Raw genomic sequence first — 23,518 nt, forward strand, 5'->3', positions numbered from 1 at the left:
CCTCTCAAGATGGCACTAGCTTGTTCTAACAGTAAGTTATGAGTATTTTATGAGTGTGAAATCAGTCAGAAGTTATTATCTAACTCTAACTTGTAGGTTTTCAATGTCTATCGCCTGTATCAATTTGAATTTTATAAAACAGAATTAACATTTCTAAAACTGAGTTAAGAAAAACCACAATACAAGCTAGGAAACATCAAACGGTCACAATTTAAAAATGTTCAAAACACCCCTCGGAGTGGAAAGTTGGAATTTTCTTGAAAATTAAAAAATGCGAGAAAGTTATTGCTATAAAAGCATTTTTGGGGGGCAGTTTTCTAACTCTTGTGTGTATTCCTGGACACCAAAGTTTAGTTCTTCGCTTCCCTCCCTCAACTACTTTTTTTTTTCCCCAGACAAAGTCTTGCTCTTGTCTCCCAGACTGGAGTGTAATAGCGTGATCTTGGCTCACTGCAACCTCTGCCTCCCAGGTTCAAGCAATTCTCCTGCCTCAGCCTCTGGAGTAGCTGGGATTACAGGCACCTGCCACCACGCCTGGCTAATTTTTGTATCTGAAGTAGAGACAGGGTTTCACCATGTTTGCCAGGCTGGTCTCGAACTCCTGACCTTGTGATCTGCCCAACTCAGCCTCCCAAAGTGCTGGGATTATAGGTGTGAGCCACCATGCCTGGCCTCAACTACATTTTTAAATTGATTTGATATATCTTGGGTCTCTTGTCTACAGGTTTCCTTCCATGCTTTCTTTTCCTTAAACGTGCCTGCTGAAGAATCCAGGTATTTAACCTAGAGTCCCACAGTTAGTCTTTTGTTCACTGAATATACATGGTGTAATTCAACATGTTTTTGTTTTGCGTGTCTAGAAAATTGGCAGTTGGATCCAGATGCTTAACTGGACTCATGTTAAATACTACTGCCAAATAATTAAAATGCCTACATATAACTTGAACTTGGAAAACAAAGATGAATAAATCGTAAGCTCTCAAAATTAGAGCAATTTCAATGGCTGATTTGTATTTCATTTTATTCATTATTTCTAAATCTGATTCAAAGTATTTTATTTAGAACAGAGAGATAGGATTCCTACTATTTGGTCACTCTCTTAAGTGTAGATATCCACAAACTGATATCCAGGGATGGGAGGCAGGGACAAAATAAATAAATGAGGTCTGAAATTTGGATGAAAGAAGCCACGGCCTGATTCAAGACAAGAATATAACCTTGTTGTCCCAATCTGCTGTTACTATCTCATTTCATGACAAAAAATTTTAGGAAAAAAAGGTATTACAATTTCAAGATATTAAGAAATAAACATTTTAAAGGTTTAACTGTATTTTAGTATCTTTGAAAACAGTTAACTTTTTATAATTAAAGTATTAAAATATTTCTTCCTTTAAAATTTTATTAATCAGACATTAAAAACAAATCTTTGTGAACATCTTACTTGGATTACGCCACTGGGATTCACACTGATCATGGTACAAATTCCACGGAATGCTGAATCCTTTTCCTCATTGTCTCTTATGTTTCTCAGAGAGGTGCACCTATTGAATTACAGAATTGAGTTCAGCATTTAAGTAACAAGCAGATTCAATTACAATACTAATGGACAGTATTTAATGGAATAAGCACCACAGTATAGATAATGATTATATTAAAAGAGTTTTTCGGAAAGCTTTAGTTTCATTTACTCATACTTCCTGTTTGTTGGGCCCACCTTATCTCAATACAGTAGAAACAGTGAAATCCACATTTTCTTAATAAATTGCATCTATAAAGTAGATAACTCATTTGAATTTCCCATTTTAAAATATTACTGAGCCTGAGCCAAGAAGAGCAAATTACCAAATTAACTTTTAAAATTGTACTCATGACTTATATTCCATTAAACACTACTAAAATGATTTGAATTGAAAGATTATCAATTGAAAGAAGCAAAACATAGGATATAGTGCCACAATATAAACTATTACTATATAGCTTATGGTGTAGATGTTTAATTTTTACATTAACAAGCAAATAATATTTTTATACGTAACAAATTTAAACATGTATTTCTTAATGCAATCCAAGTTTCCAAATTAATTCTAAAAAAGAAACATAATGCAAAACCTAAATTTATAGAATTTGCATGCATCTTTATTTTTCTGGTGGATATTTAAATGCTTTTTATGTATAATCAAGCTTTTTAACACAGCAAGCATGTGACAATCTTATCCCATGCATCAATTAGTCGTTAGCCACAACATAAAATAAATATACATGACGATGCTATTGAAAAACCTCACAAACCTGATAGGACAAGATTAGTCACATGGTTGGCAATGATAAAGGATTGTGATTTTTGTAACCAACTGAAAATATATCTAAAAGTGAGATAGAGAAAGAAAGAGTGAAGAAAAATGAATTAAAAAAAAAGATTGAATAATACACACCAGGGTCTTATAAACTGCTGTAGCATGGGGGCCACCTCTTGAGGACAAACGTAACCAAGACGACCAATTGTTATTGCTAAGGTAACGCAATCACGGTTATACACCACCAAACGCCAACCAAGACATGAGCAAATGAGGGGGAAGGAGAAAAAATAAAGAAAAAACAACAAATAACTCAGAAACAGAAACCAACAGAATTTGTGTATGATAATAAACATAAGATTTCACCAGTGCTGTTTATTACCACCCCCTAAAATAAGGGGCAGCAACATATATGGCATACTCTTGGAAAAAGAAAAACAAAAGGAAGTAAAAAAATCTAAAGATTGAGAGAACACCAAAAACCATAATGAATTGCTTTTCTCGCTCAGTCGAATGTCAAGTTATCATTCTGTTAATAAGATGAGCAGTTAAATGGACAAATTTAGATAACCTTCATTCAAAAGTCAGCCAAAATTTCAGAATAATAAAATCTAGTTTTTTTCCTGAGGAAATATCAGTAAATGTGATTATATTTCTCAAGTATCTCAAACTAATACAGGTGAAAGTAATTTCCATTCCTTGGAAATTATCTAGGGAATTTAAACCAAATTTTTGGTAGTTTAAAAATTTTTTTGATTAACATTTGCCAAACCAACCAGTGGAAATCTGTTACTTTATATCAAAATCAACTGTCAGATTTTAAGTCTCACGGTACTCACTGAATGAATGGATTAGAATATTGCTATGCTACAATGTCAAATCTCATTTTGACAAACCTCTGGTAATTCAGATAACAGTCCACTAACTTTAGGCCATATGTGAAATAAAATTCTAATAAAGGAAATTTACAGCCCACTGCAATGACATATGATATGTGGACCATAGGAAAACATAAATATTCTGTTTCTGCTACTAAAGGTACAGCACAAAATAGGTAATACATTATAATAATTACACACTATTATTTTATTTTTTACAATTTTGAAGTGGGCAAACATATATTCACCATAAAAACTAAGGAAGTCTTTAAACTTACAAAGAGCTAAAACAAGTGCAACTCGGAACTGCATTCTGCAATTCAAAGGTACGTACATATAAATACATTCATACACAACGGGAAAAAATACAAACAGAAAACAAACCATGAAGTGCTTTAATGGTGTTCTCTCAAAAACTTACAGGTTAACCTTTCATAAAAAAAGGGTAGGGGGTAAAGAAAAATGTTTAAGGATTACTTGAAGCAAACTACACAGATAATACTAAAATCCAGCAGATTCATATGAAGCAAGAGAAAGAAAACCTATGTTCAAAAGACACAAACTATGCAACATTCTCATTAAACAGGCAAGTATGAACAATCCAATGAAACATGCGATAAAGCAGATGATGGTCCATTGAAAAAGTTCAGTGTAGGATATATTAATCGGAAAAAAGCAAATTAATGGCAGACTAAGGAATTGGCTTTATGAAATATTGAGATAATGGTAATTAAAAGCTGCTAAAATCTAGGTATTAGCCATTGACAATCATTTTAATAATTTAAAAAACCCACTTTTTTGGGTAAGAAATAAAGAAAACAATACTTTATGCAGCCACTTGTGATAAGTGATAATCTAATGAATCCCAAGTGTGTTTCTCAATAACATCAATTTAGTCCATCAACTTTAGGGCATTACGACTCATTTATTTATGCAGGATATAATCATACTTAAAATATAATCTTATAAATAAAGCCAATTTGTTAAATAAACTATGTAACAAATTCACCAGCTGATATCCCACAAGAAACTTTCATATACATTACACTCAACATTTATTTGCAGTTAAGCATTCACATTTAAAAATAAAAAGAAGTTTTTTTAGGTTCAACAATAATTTTATAATGGCAAGTGTTTCAAATCTGAATGTCATGTATAGGTACTGCATTCTGAAAAGATAAAAACCTAACAAGATTTCATAACCCATCCTATACATAGATTTTTGCACTTTTCAGCAAGAAAATCTAATTCACTTTGTAAAATAAACAGTACCCATACAGCCAAACAGCCAGATAACTGCTTCATAATTAAAAGATTTCCTTCCATACCAATAAACATTATCAATTTTAATAGCATTAGAATAAAATGAACTTTCTATAATTTAAAAATATCAAATAAAAATGCCTTTGAAAATTAACTTTCTTATTTGGAAAACCTTATTTTAATCTTTGTCTAGTATTTTGGTAGAATACTCATTGAATTATAAATAAACTATAGGAATCATCCTAGTATGTAAAGAAAGGAATGTGCCTGAATGAAAACAAAATTTGTCTTTCTGGATTGTTAGCAGCAATCAGGGAGGGTAGAAAGAAAAGGACCCAATTCACCCACAAATGTGTTCTATAGTATGGAAGGTACTCTTTAATATAAACATGCTCTCTATAATGCAAAAGAGAAACAAGCTTCCTAAAAAAAAAAAAAAAAAAAAAAAAAATCCCATAACATACTGCCTAAATTCCCAATTCGAAGAAAATTGTATGATGAAATACAAACTACAAATGCCATTGTTATCCAACCAATTTGCCACTGAATCTTTTTGACCACATTTGGACAGATTGAAAAAATAAAAATTACTTCCCAGCTCCCAGTTACTCTCCGAATTGATTTAAAAGCAAAATTCAGGTGGTTCAAATAGTTATCTTAGCTGGGATCCATTTTAGAAGTATTAAAACACTGGAATAGGGGAGAAAAGTGTTTTTCTGGTTATACCACTGAATATATAACCACTGAAAACTGGTTATAGAATGTAGCTGGAACAGTATATTTCATTACTGAGAATCCAAAATAGCAATTAAATACAAAATAAGCTTGATTTTAAAAGCTAGTTTTGCTTTGGTTTCTCTACGCATATTAAAATTAAAATGCAACAAATCTTCTCTTCACTGAAACAGTTCAGTCATATGGTACCTGTATTCTCTAACAACGTCTTTGGTGTGTTGGGTCTGTTAATGATTTCTACAAGCTGGTGCAACACCATAGGAATATAAGGCTGCATCTCTATACCTAGAGATCATCCCAAAAAGAAAAAAACAAAACAGAAAAATTGAACGTTAAAATATCAATGTGAAATTTTGCTTCCCTTATTAACTCTGATGTGTCATACAAATACAGAAACATAAATAATTAAAATTAAAGCAATTACAAAAATATCAAGGCACCTAAAAATTTATATTTTATTTATTTATTTATTTAGAGACAAAGTTTTGCTCTGTCGCCCAGGTTGGAGTGCAGCGGTGTAATCTCAGCTCACCAAAACCTCTGCCTCCCAGGTTCAAGTGATTCTTCTGCCTCAGCCTCCTAAGTAGTTGGGATTATAGGTGCCCGCTACCACGCCAGCTAATTTTTGTATTTTTAATAGAGACGGGGTTTCACCATGTTAACCAGGCTGGTCTCGAACTCCTGACCTCAGGTGATCTGCCCACCTCAGCCTCCCAAAGTGCTAGGATTACAGGCGTGAGCCACCGTGTCAGGCCTTACGCTTTTAAATAGGGAAAAACATCTTACCCATTTGAATGGAGATTTCTCCAATTGCCCATGTGGCATTGTTGCAGACTGAAATGAATTCTGGATTTAGGTTGGTTCCCAATATTGGCATGAAATCAGCTAGAAAAAAAATTTAAACTATGTAGTAAACTTTTCAATAGCAGTATATTGTATTTTAAAGGAAATCTACTAGATGGAAACAAAAATCTAAGCAAGAAATAAGTTTCACCATTAAAAAAACTACTGCAACATCGATTTAAAAATCAGTGGAAAAAGTAAGGCGACTGTATTTAAAAATATTTTTAAAAGGGGTTGGTAATGTTTATCTTAAGAAAGCAGTATGTGGCCAATGAACTTTCATATAAAGTTGAACAGGAAATACGAGTTTGGGTATATTTTACAAAATGCCACTAAAAAGAGTTGGTCAGAGTAATCTCTTGTAATTAGACGGAAAAAAAAAATCAATGATTATGGCTTTTAAAGCAACTTTCACTCTCGTGCTCTGATTGTGGTCTCTGAATATCATTTTCCACTAAAAAAAAAAAAAAAAAAAGGACTCTCAGAAAATGTCACATTACAGGCAAAGGCAGAAAATGTGTAAAATAAGTGGACTACCTTGTCATAACGAAAGGACTTGGGAGCCAACTTAAGTTCTCACTGCAAGCAGTACAACAGCTTGAAGATCATGAAGTCACACTGGCACTAAAAAAACCCAAAAACTAAACTCTGAAACATCAAAGATACTTTTGGAGGATGCTAGGAATCAATTCACTTTCTCAAAATCGGTAAATAAAAAAGAATCAAGTATTTATCTTGCCTCTGCTATATGATTTTACCTCAGGGCAGTAATCTATTGATATGGGAAATGTCTCTCTATATAAGCATCTTTATTATTAAATGAAGCATTAGAATATCATAATTTTTTAAACCTCTAATAAATCAGGAGATGTAAGCCAGGGTTTCTTGATCTCAGCAATACTGACAGTTTGGGCCAGATCATTTTTTTGTTGGGGGGAAGAGGAGCTGTCTCCTGTATGATAAGATGTTTAGCAACATCCTTTGCCTCTACCTACTAGACATCAAAGGCACCTCTCCAGCGTTAAACAAAATGTCTCCAGACATTGGCAAATGTTCCCTGAATGGCAAAATTGTCCCTAGTTGAGAATCACCGATTGAGACAATCATCAAGATTGATAACATAAAAAAAAGGAGGGACAACTAGACACTATGTAGGTACCTCCTTAAGAAAGTACACAATACCATCTATAAAGTCTTAAAAACAAAACAACGTAAATCTCATTAAACCTCAGTCTCTGTATCAAAACAATTTACAGTAAATACAACGGACAAAGGAACATGTTAAAGACATCAGAAAGATGCAATCAGTAAAATTCACAGTATAGTAAACTCTTCAGAATAAAAAACATGGTTTAACAAAAAACAATTTTAAGAAGAGGTAGTATGTACTAAAATATTGTGTCTTCTAACGCTGTGTTTGAGACTTGCTCCAAAATATCTGAGATCTATGTGTCTCTCACCATTGACAACAATATATAGGAAACATGGCTGGACAGCTGAAGCTGGGTGATAGGAGGTTTGTTACATTTTTTCTACTTTTGTACATCTTAAAAACTTTATAATAAAAAAATCAAATCCTTTCATGTAAATTTCAACTAAAAAACTAAATTAGATGGTAAATATGAGAATCATAAGCTTCCCATAAGAATTCATTATACTGTTAGGTTTAAACTTGATGGTTCTTAATATATCATAATTTATGTTAACGTTTTTTGAGAAATGGTTATTACACAAAAGCACGATTATATCAGATGATAAAACATTCGATAAATATTTTAAATTAAGGTTTAAATCAAGTATTAAGACAATTTTTTTTCTTTTTTCTTTTTTTTGAGACGGAGTCTCACTCTGTCACCCAGGCTGGAGTGTAGTGGTACAATATCGGCTCACTGCAAACTCCGCCTCCTGGGTTCAAGCGCGTCTCCTGCCTCAGTTTCCCAAGTGGCTGAGACTACAGGCGCATGCCACCATGCCCAGCTAAATTTTTGTATTTTTAGTAGAAGCTGGGTTTCACCGTGTTAGCCAGGATGGTCTTGATCTCCTGACCTCATGACCTGCCCACCTCGGCCTCCCAAAGTGCTAGGATTACAGGTGTGAGCCACCATGCCCAGCCATATTAAAACAATTGTTATCCAGCATGCTGAGATACAGAAAAGGGGGGAAAAAATCCCATAACACATTTATAACCCATAGGTTTGAGAACAATCCATGGTACAACATTCAAGGAACTCCTTATCATTGTCACAAAAGGCCAAGACAAATGCTATGCTAGTCTCGAACCTCGCACTCCTGACATCAAGTGATCTGCCTGCCTTGGCCTCCCAAAGTGCTGGGATTACAGGTGCGAGCCACCAGGCTCAGGCTCAGTTAAAGTAACATTTGTTGGAAGTTTTCTGCAGTATCTGAAAAAGTATGCTGGTTTATTAGAGAATAATAAACTGATTATTACTATTTCTGTGTACCTCTACCAAAAAGGTGGCTACTCAAAAAAAGGATCTATTAACTAGGCCGTGGTACCAAGGCTTCCATGGTGGGCATGTCCTTTAAAGTATTATTGCTAAGATTTCCTCCAGTAACAGGAGCGCCTAAAAAGCTGAGATGATGGCAAGCTCAAGGAAATTTTAGGGGTTCCTGCCATCTTGCCTGTTTCAGTCAGAGCAACTTCACTTTAACCAATAAAGTGTACATTTATAAATGCTGGGATTCCATGCAATTTCAGTTTAATAATAAAAAACAAAGCTGATGTAAAAATAACTTTAAAAAACCATATTCATAGCAGTAGAAAATATTCATACCTATACAAGGCTTAACATGCTGAAAGCAAGCTTTTGTGAGGTCACCTAACAGGGCAAAAGAACTCTGTCGAACTTCTGGCATTTTATCCTACAAGAAATAAGAAGAAATTAACCCCAATGTGACACAGAGAAACAGGCTTCAATTTATTTTCACCTTTCAAGTCTCACCTGCATACACTGATACATTAGTGTTAGGATGTTACTTCGGGCTACCAGCTGTTCAATGTTGCCTCCAAGTCCTTCAGCCAGGCCACTCAGTAAATCAAGAGCCACTATCATAAAATCTTTATCTGGAGCTTCATATTGATCTGGTTGAGCATTGTTTAGCTGAAATTAGACACAATGTTTTTTGTAAGTTTGTTTTAAATTAACTACTGAAAAAGTTTGTATACATTATGCCTATTTTTGGAAAAATGTCCACCATGCCAAGAAGGGAAAGACATTTTAAAAAAATTACCATGGCTTGTGCAAGAGTCTTCTGTACTAGGTTTACACAACGCTGATACACAGGTTCACAGTACGGAAGGAAGCCAGACTGCAGTGCTGTGGCAACTGAAGATAGGCACTAGGAGGAATAAAGAAAATGCTAAATTTTCTGGTTACACTGAAGATTATGATGAATGCTTTAAACTGTGCTCAACAGAATCCTGGTCATTTACGAGCTTGCTCTACTAGTTTCCACAGTAGCAGGTGTTTTTTGTTTTTGTTTTTTTTCCCCAAACATCTCTTTTGGAAGCTATTCATTGCTGTTAGTTTGCGAGCCAATCAGGTCAGATTTACTCAGAGGAAGAGTTTCTACAAGAAACATTATCCTTCAAGGACAGATTGAGTATTATGTGTTCCTATTTTTCCCTCAAATTGAAGAGATTCATTTCATGCTCCCATCATGGTCAATGTTGTGGATGGACTTCACTGGGCACATCTGAGATCCCACCGGAAAGTAATATACATACAGTTGGCCCTCTGTATCTATGGATTCAACCAATCTTGAATCAAAAGTATTTAGAAAAAAAATTAAAATGATTTAAAGTATATTGGGAGGAGATGCACAGGCCATATGCAAATACTACACCATTTTATATAAGGGACTTGAGCATCGCTGGATTTTGGTATCCACAGGGAGTCCTGGAAACAATCCCTTGAGGATACTGAGGAACGACTGCATACAAAAAACGAACCATAATGATTCTTCTTGTTTTGTTGGGCCCAGAATTAGTTGTTGCTCATGGTCATAAAAAATTTTAGCCCAAAATTAGTCGTTGCTCATGGTCATAAAAAATTTAACTTCTCTGGCTAAGGAAATCCATGGTAGAAGTTGGTGAACTTCTAAGTTTCAGTGACTACATTTCATAGTGCGTTCAGTTACTACAACATCATATACAAGTTTGCAATGGAAGGGGTGTTACAAAAAAGTAAGTACGCATGGAAACATTTTCAAATTAGAAAATAAAGTACCTCCTTACTGGCACCAAATCCTACTACTTCACATATATCTATGAGTGAAAAGATATATACACACACACACCCTGGTATACCAGTATGTTATCTACTGTCTATATAGAGTAGATAACATAAGAGAACTTAAAACTATAATTTCTTATCAATTAAGTAAAGCAGGTTAGAAAACAACATGTATAATATAATTTCCTTTGTCTACTTCAGAATATAAATTTATTAACACTTTTCTTATCACATATACCCATTTTGGATTTGAATATGTGTTCTTGGCAACAGATTAAATATTACTAGCCCTGCATACCTCAAGTAAAGGGAAGAGATCTTTATCTTCATCCTTTAACATGTTCCATTTCTGGATCAGTGGAGGCATTAGCATCTGAATATATTCCTATTTACAATGATGAAAAACATATAAACTTCCACTATCACATGTAAACAAGACCACTGAGTCTTTGAAAATTAAAATCCATTTTAAGCAATTGTGTAAAATCATTACAAAAGGCATTTTAAGAGTCATTCCTCACTTCTGCACACTCCCTTTTAAAGTTTTCCTTTCTTTTGCCTACCTTTATACTTACATCACCATGTTCTAGTTTTAGATCTAGAACTAGTGATCTACTAATCTTTTATCCTTGCTGAAAAAGAAAAGTCTATCAACAAACACACAGCTAATCAAAATCTATTACTTAAAAAAATCACAATCAAGGAAGATCTAAGTTTTTAAGTTACAGAACATTTTTATTTCTGCAGCTGGGCATGGTGGCTCACACCTGTAATTCCAGCACTTTGGGAGGCCGAGGCAGGCAGATCACTTGAACCCAGGAGTTTGGGCCAGCCTGGGCAACATGGCAAAACCCTATCTCTACAAAACATTGGCCACGAATGGTGGTATCCGCCTGTGGTCTCAGCTACATGGGAGGCTGAAATGGGAGGATCGCTTAAGCCCAGGAGGTGGAGGTTGCAATGAGCTATGATCACACCACTGCATTCTAGCCTAGGTGACAGAGTGAGACCTTGTCACACACACACACAAAAAAAAAAAAAAAAAAGAAAGAAAGAAAAATAAATTCTTTTTAGTCCTGGAACTGTAACATGTAATATGGCTGTTACTATACAGTACATTTTAAAATCAAGAGGTAAACTTATATAGATGCATTTGTAGAAAAACAGACTTAAAATCATTTAAGTGTCAAACTAAAGAATGATCCATGAAACGAATAAACAGTTATCATGTAAACAGGGGCACAGATTCTAAAGACATTCAGAAAACCACCACAAAACCAAACCAAACAACCAACAGCAAAGCAAACCTACAAACTGCCCTGTACCAAATTTTAAGTATAACCTAAAAATAAAACAATTTCTTAAGACTTTTGCTATAGCAATCATATAGAAGTCTATTCAGCAGGGTATGTGGAGCTATATTAAAATTCTACTATCACTTAAACCCTCATTAGACAAATCCATCCTCCTCTTCTCTTAACACTACTGGAAACAAGGCATTTTTGCATTATTATTTAGCATTTTTAAACCTATTACCTCAATTTCTAATTGTTTTATACAGTATACTCCCCATACCTGCTGAGAAAACAAAGATGTCTAGATATCATACTCTAAAGCTACAGTGTTTATGAAGCAGGAGATTCAAAACCACTAGAAAAAAGCAGGTATCTAGATTCTAAAAACTTTTTTATCCCTTTGCTTTAGTCATTCTAAGTAGTATCAGAGCATTCATGTGAAATGCTGTTGTAGTTTCCACACCAAGTATATACTTAAAGAATACCATATGAAAGGGGATATACTTGCTGCCTTTGTAAGATCTATACTCCTAAAGTAGCAAATGCTACCTATTCACATCTCCAAAAACATCTTAATTTCCAAATATACGCTAACCTATTGATTGTAACTATGCTACACATTATTTTCCATAATAGTTCTTAACAGATACTTACTGGTTTGTTTAAATGATGTCCTACTGAATCTGCTAATGTTCCTATGGCATCATAAAGAATGAGCAGGTTCTTATGCTGGTATTTACTAAATGCAAAAACCAGAGTATCAAGTATATAAGCAAGGTAAGGAACAAGTTCTGTACAAGCCTCCTCTTCTAGGGTAGCAAAGGCACTGTTAAAAAAAAAAAAAAAAAAAGAGTACTTATTGACTGCAAGACATATCTAACTCTTAATTTCTAAAATGTTTATGTTCTGTTTTACCCAATTAGAAATTTCCTAAAATGGTCTAAACCATCTGTTAATGAAAGCCCTGGTCATCAGCACTGTGAATTATTTACCCATTTCTTCTATAGCACTTGCTATAAATGATAATTATGTTGTTGCTTTGTATCTCCTACTAGCCTGTATGCCTCAAGATGGCAGAGACTGTAAACTCAGCACTTAGTATATGCTTAACAATTAATAGCTTAAAAAAACTCAAAAACCAGGTACTGAATGAATAAACTATAGGATCTCAAACATAATCTATATCCTCCCTCCCTTAAAATTATTTAGTGCTGTATTAATCACTATAGCCCCCCGTTCAACTTTCTTTCATCTCACTAAGAATATCTTCCAGATATGACTGCTTCAGACGGATTAAGGTCAAACTCAGATTTACTTTCCTTGCCAGGTGTGGTGGCTCACGCCTGCAATCCCAGCACTTTGGGAGGCCAAGATGGGTGGATCGCTTGAGGTCAGGAGTTCAAGACCAGCCTGGCCAATATGGCAAAACCCCATCTCTACTAAAAATACAAAAATCAGCTGGGCATGGTATCGCACACCTGTTGTCCCAGCTACTCAGGAGGCAGAGGCAGGAGAATCGCTTGAACCCGGGAGGCGGAGATTGCAGTAAGCCAAGATCGTACCACTGCACTCTAGCCTGGGCGACAGAGCGAGACTCCATCTAAAAAAAAATAAAATGAAATTTTACTTTCCTTTGTTCAACAGTTTTTCTTCCTACTATCAAGGTCAACGGTAAAAGCAACTCTACTCGAAAAAGTAAGAACTATAAACATAAGCAGAAGGCCCTTTTAAAATATAAAGGTTTGTTCCAGGAAACTGGAATATTTGCAGTAATAATAGCAACTGCTGCTTTGATATGAAGAGACAGCCTCCAAAGCAACAACAGAATGGCTACTGGAGCAGAACTACTAAGCACTCAAGACCTGTAACTGGTAAGTAACAGACCACAGGTCTCTGTGGGACTTTCTAAGTTACAGAGGTTGACCTGCAGTCTAAAGATGTCAGTCTGCTCAAACTTTGTTATTCCTTCAAGAGTAGGAGTCCTGTCATCACTACTTCAGATGTTTGAGAGAATTAGGGTGTAAGATAATTCTGTTATAATAACCACTGAGTGGGAAAAATGAGCCAAGGAAGAAACAGCTAAGATCGATGTTGTCACATTTAGATCTACAGAATCATCAGGTAAAACCTGTATGACAAAATTCTCCTGGCCAAACAAAATGTATAAAATATGTTAATATGCAAACCCAAAAGCTACAGATCCTGCAAAAAACTTCACCAAGAAAAAAGAAAACTAAGCTTTCCGATGTAACTGGAAAATTTTCAATTACGAAACACTTTATTAAAGGTTTAACACCAACACTCCATCAGAAGGTTGAAAATTAGTTTTTCACTCCCACAAAGAACACTGTGTTATGAATCTGTCCCACCTGCAGGCAGCTTCTTGTACTCTCTTGTTGCTATCCAGGATGCGCTTTAGCAATTCTGTCATTAATGGCTTCAGGTACGTGTCTGGTGGCTGGCTGACTACCCAGTGTGCATAGCGGCTAAGAGTCCAGCATGTTATGGAACGCACAAGAGCCTTTTTATCAGAGAGGCACTGAATAAGGTGAGGAATAAGCTCAGGCAAGTATGGAATCATGCCCTGCATGCAACCTAGAAAAAAAATAAATCTTTCAAAATGCTAAGATTTGGTTATTATTATTTTGGTTGATCGTGAAAATAAAACATGTATCTATGAAAAAATCCAGAATATTTCTACTGCTATAAATATACTACAATAACCTATACCAAATTTTTAAGACCCTGAAGTTAGAGCTACCCGCTCCCAAGCATCTTATAATAGGGTTAGGACCTCATTTTATCTCTGCTACACGAATTACAGCTTTCAGAAATGCCTATTAACGTGTTTCAATTTCTTCTAATAGATGTTTACTGCCAGGACAGAATCAATAACAACCCTTCATAGAGAATGATGACAGTCTTGCCTTATTGTGTTTCCTAGATTTACCTAAGAAACAAGGATTTTTTTTTTTAAAGCAATGGGGATGCTTCAGACATCAGAGCCTTTCATTCTGTTCCCTTAATTTTTTTTGTTATTTTTTTATTGAGATGGGGTCTTGCTCTGTTGCCCAGGCTGGAGTGCAATGGCACCATCTCAGTTCACTGCAACTGCCACTTCCCAGGTTCAAGCGATTCTCCTGCCTCAGCCTCCCAAGTAGCTGGGACTACAGGCGCGTGCCACCACACCCAGCTAATTTTTGTATTTTTAGTAGAGACGTGGTTTCACCATGTTGGCCAGGCTGGTCTCGAACCCACCTCAGGTGATCCACCCACCTAGGCCTCCCAAAGTTCTGGAATTACAGGTGTGAGACAACATGCCTGGCCTCTGTTACCTTTATTATAACAAAAACATTTTGTAAAATATCTGGCTGGGGTTAGAAGCCAGCATATGGCTGTTTAATACCAGTTATCTGCTTCAAAACAGAAATTCCTTAAAGTCGCCTAGCCTTATTAGTACCTAATAGTAGTAAGAAGCCAACTTACATAATTCAAACTGGACTTAGACTTACCTTCAGCAATTGCTCCTAAAACCAAGATGCCTGATTCTTTAACAACCCATTCATGATGAAAAAGTAATTCTTTCAAAAGGGGCAAAATATGCGGCAGCAGCTCATCACGATACACATTTGCAAGAACATCTAGGGCAGCAGCAGAACATTTTCCTAAGGAAATATTTAATTCAAAAACATTACATTAACCTCTTATTACTTATATATTAAAATATTTACTGTATATGTAACTGTTTATTCATATCTCTAATACAGAGTTTTAAAGAAAGAATTCAATTGAATAGGACGTAGTCTGTCACATGAAAACATTTTCTGTTTTTTTTGTTTGTTTGTTTTGTTTTTTTTTTGAGACGGAGTCTCGCCCTGTCGCCCAGGCTAGAGTGCAGTGGCCGGATTTCAGCTCACTGCAAGCTCCACCTCCCGGGTTTACGCCATTCTCCTGCCTCAGCCTCCTGAGTAGCTGGGACTACAGGCACCCGCCACCTCGCCCGATAGTTTTTTGTATTTTTTAGTAGAGACGGGGTTTCACCGTGTTAGCCAGGATGGTCTCGATCTCCTGACCTCGTGATCCGCCCGTCTCGGCCTCCCAAAGTGCTGGGATTACAGGCTTGAGCCACCGCGCCCGGTCGTCATTTTTTTTTGAGACAGAGTCTTGCTCTGCTGCCCAGGCTGGAGTGCAGCGGCACGTTCTTGGCTCACTGCAAGATCCGCCTCCCAGGTTCAAATGATTCTTCCACCTTAGTCTCCTGAGTAGATGGGATTACAGGTATATGCCACAACGCCCAGCTGATTTTTGTATTTTTAGTAGAGACGAGGTTTCACCATGTTGGCCAGGATGGTCTCTAACTCCTGACCTCATGATCCGCCCACCTTGGCCTCCCAAAGTGCTGGGATTACAGGTGTGAGCCACCATGCCCGGTCAAAAACATTTTCTATTAAGATGAATATTTTTTATGACAAGAACTTACTTGGCAAATTAATTGTGAAGACATTGTATTCTGTACATAACTATCATACTAGAATTCTGCCTATACAGAAAAACTAAAACAAATACTGTGCCACTCAAGTCAATGCTTCTAATATAACCACTCAATACGACATAATCATATTACAATCATGATTACATTCAATGTTACAATCATGCAAAAAACATATATTAATTCTACTTAACATTTCCAGCGGTAAATCATCTAGAATTAAATACGCAATTACTTAGCTAGAATTTAGACACAAAAATTGGAACAAAAGTCACTGACACATGAAACATAAAACATGCTAGAAAATACTCTTTACAGACAAGGAATTAACTATGGGACTATAAATGAACCCAGATTTTATTATCATAATAATTTAGCCAAGAGCAACAAAATCGAAAAATATCATTTAACTGTTATGGGTAGGAACATGTTCCTGAAAGTTCATGTGCTGGAAACCTAATCCCTAAAGCAACAAAGATGGGAGATGGGGCCTAATAAGAGAGGATTAGGTCTTAAGGGTTCTGCCTTCATAAATGGTTTAATGTTGTTATTGCAGGAGTGGGTTAGCTATCAAGAGAGCTGGCTTATTATAAGTGTGAATTGAGCTCTCTCTTATGTGTGTCTGTCTGTCATCAGATGTTGCAAGAAAGTTCTCACCAGATGCAGCCCCTCCACTCTGAACTTCAGGTATCCTGTTATAGTAGCACAGAATGGACTAAGAAAATATCAAAAATTTCAAAAATCAAAATATCAAAAAAAAAAAATCAAAAACGAGGCATAGCAAATGATGAATCACAAACTACTAGACAATAACAAAATCCTTAAAAACAAAAAACAAAAAACAAAACCATTACATTGGCCAGAAATTAACACCTTACCTATCAATAAGGATCTTAGTTATACCACATGGTAGATCCATACAACTAAACAGTACACTGACATGCAACAAAAGGAAATCTAAATTTGTATGTACTGATGAAGAATGAGGCATATGATATACAGAAAGAAAGCAGCAGAGTACATATAATCTGATTTCACTTTTAGAAATTTGGCTTCTCCTCTAGTTATCTGTGTAATGATCTTGAGCCATCCGGCTCCCCCAGTCTGAAAGTAGGGATACACTGGGAGATAATCTGTAATAGCAGTGAACACCATGGGTTGTCTTAACAAGTGAGACTTGGGTACCAATACTAGATGTGCTATCAGTACTAGCTATGCTAACCTTGGGTAAATTTCTCTTTCTGCAGTTTTCTTACCTATTCAAGGTTGCTGGAAATCTTAAATATAAATACGACTTTATTCTTACTTATGATTAAGTAAGACTTTCATATGCATGTAAAGTCCTTGGCCTAGGGCCTGGCACATTAGGCATTCTAAATAGAATGTTAGCTATAGGAAGCTGAAGAGGCAACAGAGGAATCAGCATTATCTAACCAAATGAATGACACAGTCCAGACTAATAATGTCTGTCCTTAACTGCTTTATTCATAGTTATTAGAAAGCCCAACACTTTGAACTAGAGTAGGGGCTCTAAACTGGGGGCGATTTTGCTCCCCCAGGGGATATCTAGCAATGCCTGGAGGCATTGCTGGTTGTCACAACTGTGTTTGTGCTGCTGGCATCTTTGGGTACAGGCCAGGGATGCTGCTTAACATCCCATAATGTGCAGGACAGCCCCCACAACAAAGAATTACGTGCATGATGTGGCATTCGCATGTAAGAAAAAAAAAAAAAAACTTATGTGGCCCAAAATGCCAATAGTGCCAAGGCTGAGAAACCCTGAACTAGAGCTGTAGAGGTTTAAAAACCAGCAAGCAAGCAAGCAAGCAAAATCAGAACACAGGTGTTTAGGTTCATCCCCAATTAGGAAGTGTGGGCCAGAATGCTAGCTCCACAGGTGATGTGATTTGCAGCTAAGGTTGGAAATTAACATATTTTAAAAAGCATATTTCATAAGTTTTGAACATAACTTATATTATTTTAGAATTACCTATGATAGCCAATTCTCATGCAAATTACCACACAAAAAACACTCATGTTAGAAAAACCAAAAAAGCTTGTAGTAATGTTCTTACAGTATTAAAACAAACAGCCTTTTGAGAAACGGTAGTTTAAGAATACAATAATAATAAAATAAGAGCAGGCCCACCAGGAAAATGCAAACCAAAACCACAAAATACTACCTCACATCCACTGGAATGACTATAATAATAAAGAGATAATAATAAGGCAAGTGAGCATGTGAAGAAACTGGAACCCTCCAGACAATGGTGCTAGGAAAGCAGAATGGTGCAGTCACTTTGGAAAACATCAATTTCTCAAAAGGTTATTTCTCAAAAGGTTAAATATACGGTTACCATATGACCCCAACAATCCTTCTCCAGAGTGTTTACCCAAGAGAACTGAATACATGTTGGGCCAGACACAGGGGCTCACGCCTGTAATCCTAACACTTTGGGAGGGCAAGGCGGGTGGATCGTTTGAACCCAACAGTTCAAGACCAGCCTGGGCAACATGGCAAAACCGTCTCTACCAAAAAACAAACAAACAAACAAAAAACACACAAAAAAATCAGCCAGGTGTACTGGTGCACACCTGTAGTCCCAGCTACTCGTGGAGCTGAGGTGGGAGGATCACCAGAGCCCGGGGAGATCAAGGCTGCAGTGGGCCTTGACTGTGCCATTGCATAATCACACCAGCCTGGGTGACAGAGACCCTGTCTCAAAAAAAAAAAAAAAAGCCTACACACAAAAATTGTACATGAATATTTATAGCATCACAACTCAACAGCCACAAAAAGAGAAACACAAACATCCACCAACCAATGAATGGATAACTAATATGTGGCATATTACTACAATGAAATATTATTTCATAATACAAGTGAATGCCACAACATGAACTGTGAAAACTTTATGCTAAGTCAAAGAAGATGGTCACAAAGGACAATGCATTGTATGACTCCATTTACACAGAATGTCTAGAATAGGCAAACCCAGAGACAGAATATTGACTAGTAGTTCCCCAGAGCCAGTAAACAATAGGGAGTTACTGCTGAAGGGTATGGGTGATGAAAACATTCTACAACTGATTGTGGTAATGGTTGAACAGTTCTCTGAATATACTAAAAACCAATGAATTGTATACTTTAATGGGTAGTAAACTGGACAGATGAATTATACCCCAATAAAGTTGTTACCACAGAAGGAACTGTGCTTTTCCCTTTCTGACTTACTTAGATTCCAGTCAGAAATTGTATCATCATCATCAATTTCATCATCATCATCATCTTCCTCTTCAATTCCATCTTCATCATGCTGCTGAGCCACTGTCCTTGATCGGTGAAAACGTGGCCGTATATCCTGTTCACTATCAGGAATCGTTTCATCTTCTTCAACATCACCCTGTTGTTTTTTTTAAGATAAATTTTTGGTGGCATTCATTATAGGCTAATAACATGTACATGAGTAAGAGAAACAGAATATCCAGAGATGGGGTCATGCACAGGATTCTGAAGTATACTTCCAGAGTGATTAAGAACCATGCCCATGTACAGAACATATTCCTTATGGAGGGGCGAACAGATTGACATAACACACCTGTTAGGTTATATGGCCCTTTCAGCCAACTACATGGCCTCCATTGGCTGGTATAATCTAAGTGTACCTGAATCAAATTCAGAGCAGCATATATAAGAATATTTTAAAAATAACTCCAAGTAATTAAGGGGAAATTAATAATAACCCTACCAATGTCACCATCTAGTACCAAATTAAGCAAGAATTTATCATTACTCAAACTTATGCTTCTAACTTTAAATTTCTATAACCTATTATAGACAATAGGAAGTCTATTTACTGGAGATCTATTCTCAATGAATGTTTTATTGGCCAAATTCAAAGATGTACTAAATCAATGTAAAAATCATGTTCCCTATTCATCAAAAAAAACCTTCCTTACCTTAAGTAGGATAATATCTATATCTGAGTACTTCATGCCATTCACTAACACAGGAATCAACCTATAAAGAAAGAAATTCATGAAACAAAGTCCTAAAGATCTCAACAGAATAATTAGTAAGTCTTAACCTTGTGTGTACTAATAAAACCAATAAGATAATTAACGGTAATATTGTCTTTGAACTTATTCAGTGATATATATCTGCTCTCATTAACTGAAGAAATGCTAATAGAGAAAAGGAAGCAGTGAAATACAAAATCCCCTGGATAGGTTTAAGAAATGTGGGCTAGTCAAACTTTCACGCTCAAAGTCCTTCTAAATTTGAAAATAGAAAGATTAGTAGTAAACATTATAGTTAGCATAATTTAACTAGGTAAGACTTAAAATACATAGAACTATATTTTGTAAGCTACAGGCATTTTGCAGGAGAAACAGGTGTATCTGGATCACTAACAGTTAATCACTGATGATCTTTGTCAACAATTTCAGAGAAATGGTGAGGGTAGACATCAGAATGTAAGATAATGAAGAGTTAACAAGATGTGGGTTAAAGAAGTGAAGACAGTAAGTCCCACTCAAAAAAAGTTTGTGTTGTTTTTTTGAAGACAGAAAAAACTGCAGCAAGTTATAAAGTTATGGAAAATGAGGCAACAGGGAGAAGCTAGGAGTGAGTATTTATCTGGTACGGTGAGGTCTCTGGGGATATGAAAAATTTATACTATATGGAACTTAAGTTTGGTTAGGAGAGGACAACTCATGAAAATATTATCTGTAAGTTTTGGGGCAAGATAATGGGTCACCTGCTTTCTTTGTAAGCATTAAGAGCTCAAAGTGCATTAAGAGAACATCAAAAGAGTGACAAAGGTTTCAAACAGTTGCTCTTGGTGACTAAAAGATAAAAGCTGATCTGGAACATGAATTAGCAGATTGTGAAGGGTCCACTTGTGGTTGATGACCACAGATTTCTATAGCCAACAATCCCCCGGGGGAGTGTAATTTTCCCCAAAGGCATTCGACAACCTGGTTAAAGAAAAGAGTTCACAGTTCAATTAGTCTAGAGTAGGGTAGACAGAAGTTTCGCGTTAGTAGGGTTTACTCATGGCTCTGATGTTTGTCACATAAAGAGAATAAAAATAATCAGATTAGGTCGAGGCAAGCGGATCACAAGGTCAGGAGTTTGAGAACAGCCTGGTCAACATAGTGAAACCCGGTCTCTACTAAAAATACAAAAATTAGCCAGACATGGTGGCGCATGCCTGTAGTGCCAGCTACTCGGGAGGCTGAGGCAGGAGAATCGCTTGAACCTGGGTGGTGCAGGTTGTAGTGAGCTGAGATCACGCCACTGCACTCCAGCCTGGGCAACAGAGCGAGACTCCATCTCAAAATAATAAAAAAAAAGAATCAGATTAGAACACAAAGAGGTCAAGGGCCTTGGAATGGAGTGGCAGATGGGCCTAGCAAGGTTTGCAAGAAATAAAGGACTGGCTGGTAAGGCTGGGCAAATAAGAAAAAATTAGGCCAGAAAATAAGACACGGAAATTAACTGTGACCATGTGGCAATCTGGCATGTGCCTGGCAATCATGCTAGGCAAATTATTATTTTTGAACAGGTCTAATTGTGAAGATTTCTCCTGAAGCCCCCATGTAGCCATTAAAAACAGTATTTTTTTTTTTTTTTTTTCTTTTTGAGATGGAGTCTTGCTCGTCACCCAGGCTGGAGTGTAATGGCACGATCTTGGCTCACTGCAACCTCTGCTTCCTGGGTTCAGGCTATTCTCCTGCCTCAGCCTCCCAAGTAGCTGAGACTACAAGCACGCACCACCAAGCCTGGCTAATTTTTTATATTTTTAGTAGAGATGGGGTTTCACTATGTTGGCCAAGCTGGTCTTGAACTCCTGACCTCAGGTGATCCACCTGCCTTCGACTCCCAAAGTGCTGGGATTATAGGCGTGAGCCACGGCACCCAGTCAAAAAACGAGTTTTTTAATGCAACATCACATAAAGGTAGTAATATAGATAATAAACGTTTACTGACTACTTAAATATGGCCTGAGCACTGGGTTGTTTTACATGGAAAAGCCACACAACAGTCCTCTAAGACATTAATGTACAAGAATAAAGGTGGAAAAAAGCCAAAACAATTTTGTAAAAACAAGAGAAATCAAGAGCTGCTATACCAGATTACAAAATACATTAATGTTCAATAACATAGTACTAGTTAAAAAAAATAGAACAGACTATATAGCCCAGAATGATAATAGAACTTAATATCCTCCCTGTTACATTGGTGCATTTTTTTTCTGAGACAGGGTTTCACTCTGTTGCCCAGGCTGGAGTGCAGTGGTGCCATCTTGGCTCATGGCTCACTGCAGCTTCTGCCTCCTGGGTTCAAGTGACTCTCCTGCCTCAGCCACCCAAGTAGCTGGGATTACAGGCATGTGCTGCCATGCCCAGCTAATTTTTGTATTTTTGATAGAGACAGGGTTTCACCATGTTGCCCAGGCTGGTCTTGAACTCCTGAGCTCAAGCCATCTGCCCGCCTCTTGCTCCCAAAGTGCTGGGGTTACAGGCATTGAGTTACTGTGCCCAGCCTACAATGGCGCTTTCTAAATGAGTTTTTATTTATGAGCGATCTTGTAACATATAACAATTTTAATTCCCATGCAAACGCTTTTTGCTCGTATTATACTAAGCAAGTGTGGTTAACAACTAGGAAAAACAAGTTATTTCATTGTGCATCAGATTGATGATGATATTCTGCTATCCTGTCAATACATTAACTAAAACAATAAAAACAGCTGCGTTTTATATATAAAAATGGCTCCCACCGGGTGCAGTGATCCATGGCTGTAATCCCGATGCTTTGGGAAGCCAAGAAGTATGGATTGCTTGAGGCCAGAGCATCAAGACCAGCTTGGGCAATACAGTGAGACCGCCTCTTACAATAGTAGGGAAGACATAAATCAAACTCAGTCATGACTGGCTTGAGTTGTTTAATGTTGGCACCTAATTAGTACAGCAAAATGGGTGGTGCTGAACTTTTAATTTCCTGCTTGTTTTAGGAATATTTGGATTATATTAGTGCAGTAATAGAGTTAAGAGTACCTAGTTGTAATTCCTCATTTTCAACATCATCTTTAAAGTTATAGCCTAGGTTTTCATTAATAAAATCTCTGGAGTGAAGCACCTGATGCTGAAATTTGGGGGCAAATAACTGGAGTCTGGTGGGAATAGGAGTTCTAAAAAAGTATGTCTGGAAGGCTGTGGTCCAAGGCCTTTTCTGCTGGCTAAAAGCAGGGCCTCCAGAACCAAAGGAAACACACAGCTCTACTTAAAATTGAAGATGTTTATGCATGAGGTGAAACAGAATTCTCTTTGGGCAAGAGATGTGCTTAAGTATATAAAACAAAGAAAACACAGAGATTCCTGGTGGCAAACCAAACAAAGCCAGAGTAATCTGGGCCCATGGAAACAGTGCCATGGTTCATGCCAAATTTCAAAGCAA

The 23,518-nt window shown here is 36.6% G+C and overlaps 1 protein-coding gene across 3 annotated transcripts in view; it reads right to left on the minus strand.

The window, feature by feature from the left end:
• The window catches only part of TNPO1 (transportin 1), a 103,005-nt gene that overhangs the window by 11,196 nt on the left and 68,291 nt on the right, over positions 1-23,518 (minus strand). For all 3 annotated transcript variants that reach the window (XM_011996880.1, XM_011996887.1, XM_011996898.1), the window contains exons 10-22: positions 20,014-20,074; positions 19,289-19,457; positions 15,077-15,229; positions 13,934-14,159; positions 12,219-12,390; positions 10,568-10,654; positions 9,266-9,373; positions 8,977-9,135; positions 8,809-8,896; positions 5,957-6,055; positions 5,360-5,455; positions 2,433-2,508; positions 1,442-1,541 (exon numbers count right to left, since the gene is read on the minus strand). In XM_011996880.1, the coding sequence (XP_011852270.1) occupies positions 1,442-1,541; positions 2,433-2,508; positions 5,360-5,455; positions 5,957-6,055; positions 8,809-8,896; positions 8,977-9,135; positions 9,266-9,373; positions 10,568-10,654; positions 12,219-12,390; positions 13,934-14,159; positions 15,077-15,229; positions 19,289-19,457; positions 20,014-20,074 (1,594 nt within the window). The remainder of the gene's footprint in view (positions 1-1,441; positions 1,542-2,432; positions 2,509-5,359; positions 5,456-5,956; positions 6,056-8,808; positions 8,897-8,976; positions 9,136-9,265; positions 9,374-10,567; positions 10,655-12,218; positions 12,391-13,933; positions 14,160-15,076; positions 15,230-19,288; positions 19,458-20,013; positions 20,075-23,518) is intronic.

Source organism: Mandrillus leucophaeus, unplaced genomic scaffold (genome assembly GCF_000951045.1).
Source record: "Mandrillus leucophaeus isolate KB7577 unplaced genomic scaffold, Mleu.le_1.0 Scaffold114, whole genome shotgun sequence".
NCBI lineage: Eukaryota > Metazoa > Chordata > Mammalia > Primates > Cercopithecidae > Mandrillus > Mandrillus leucophaeus.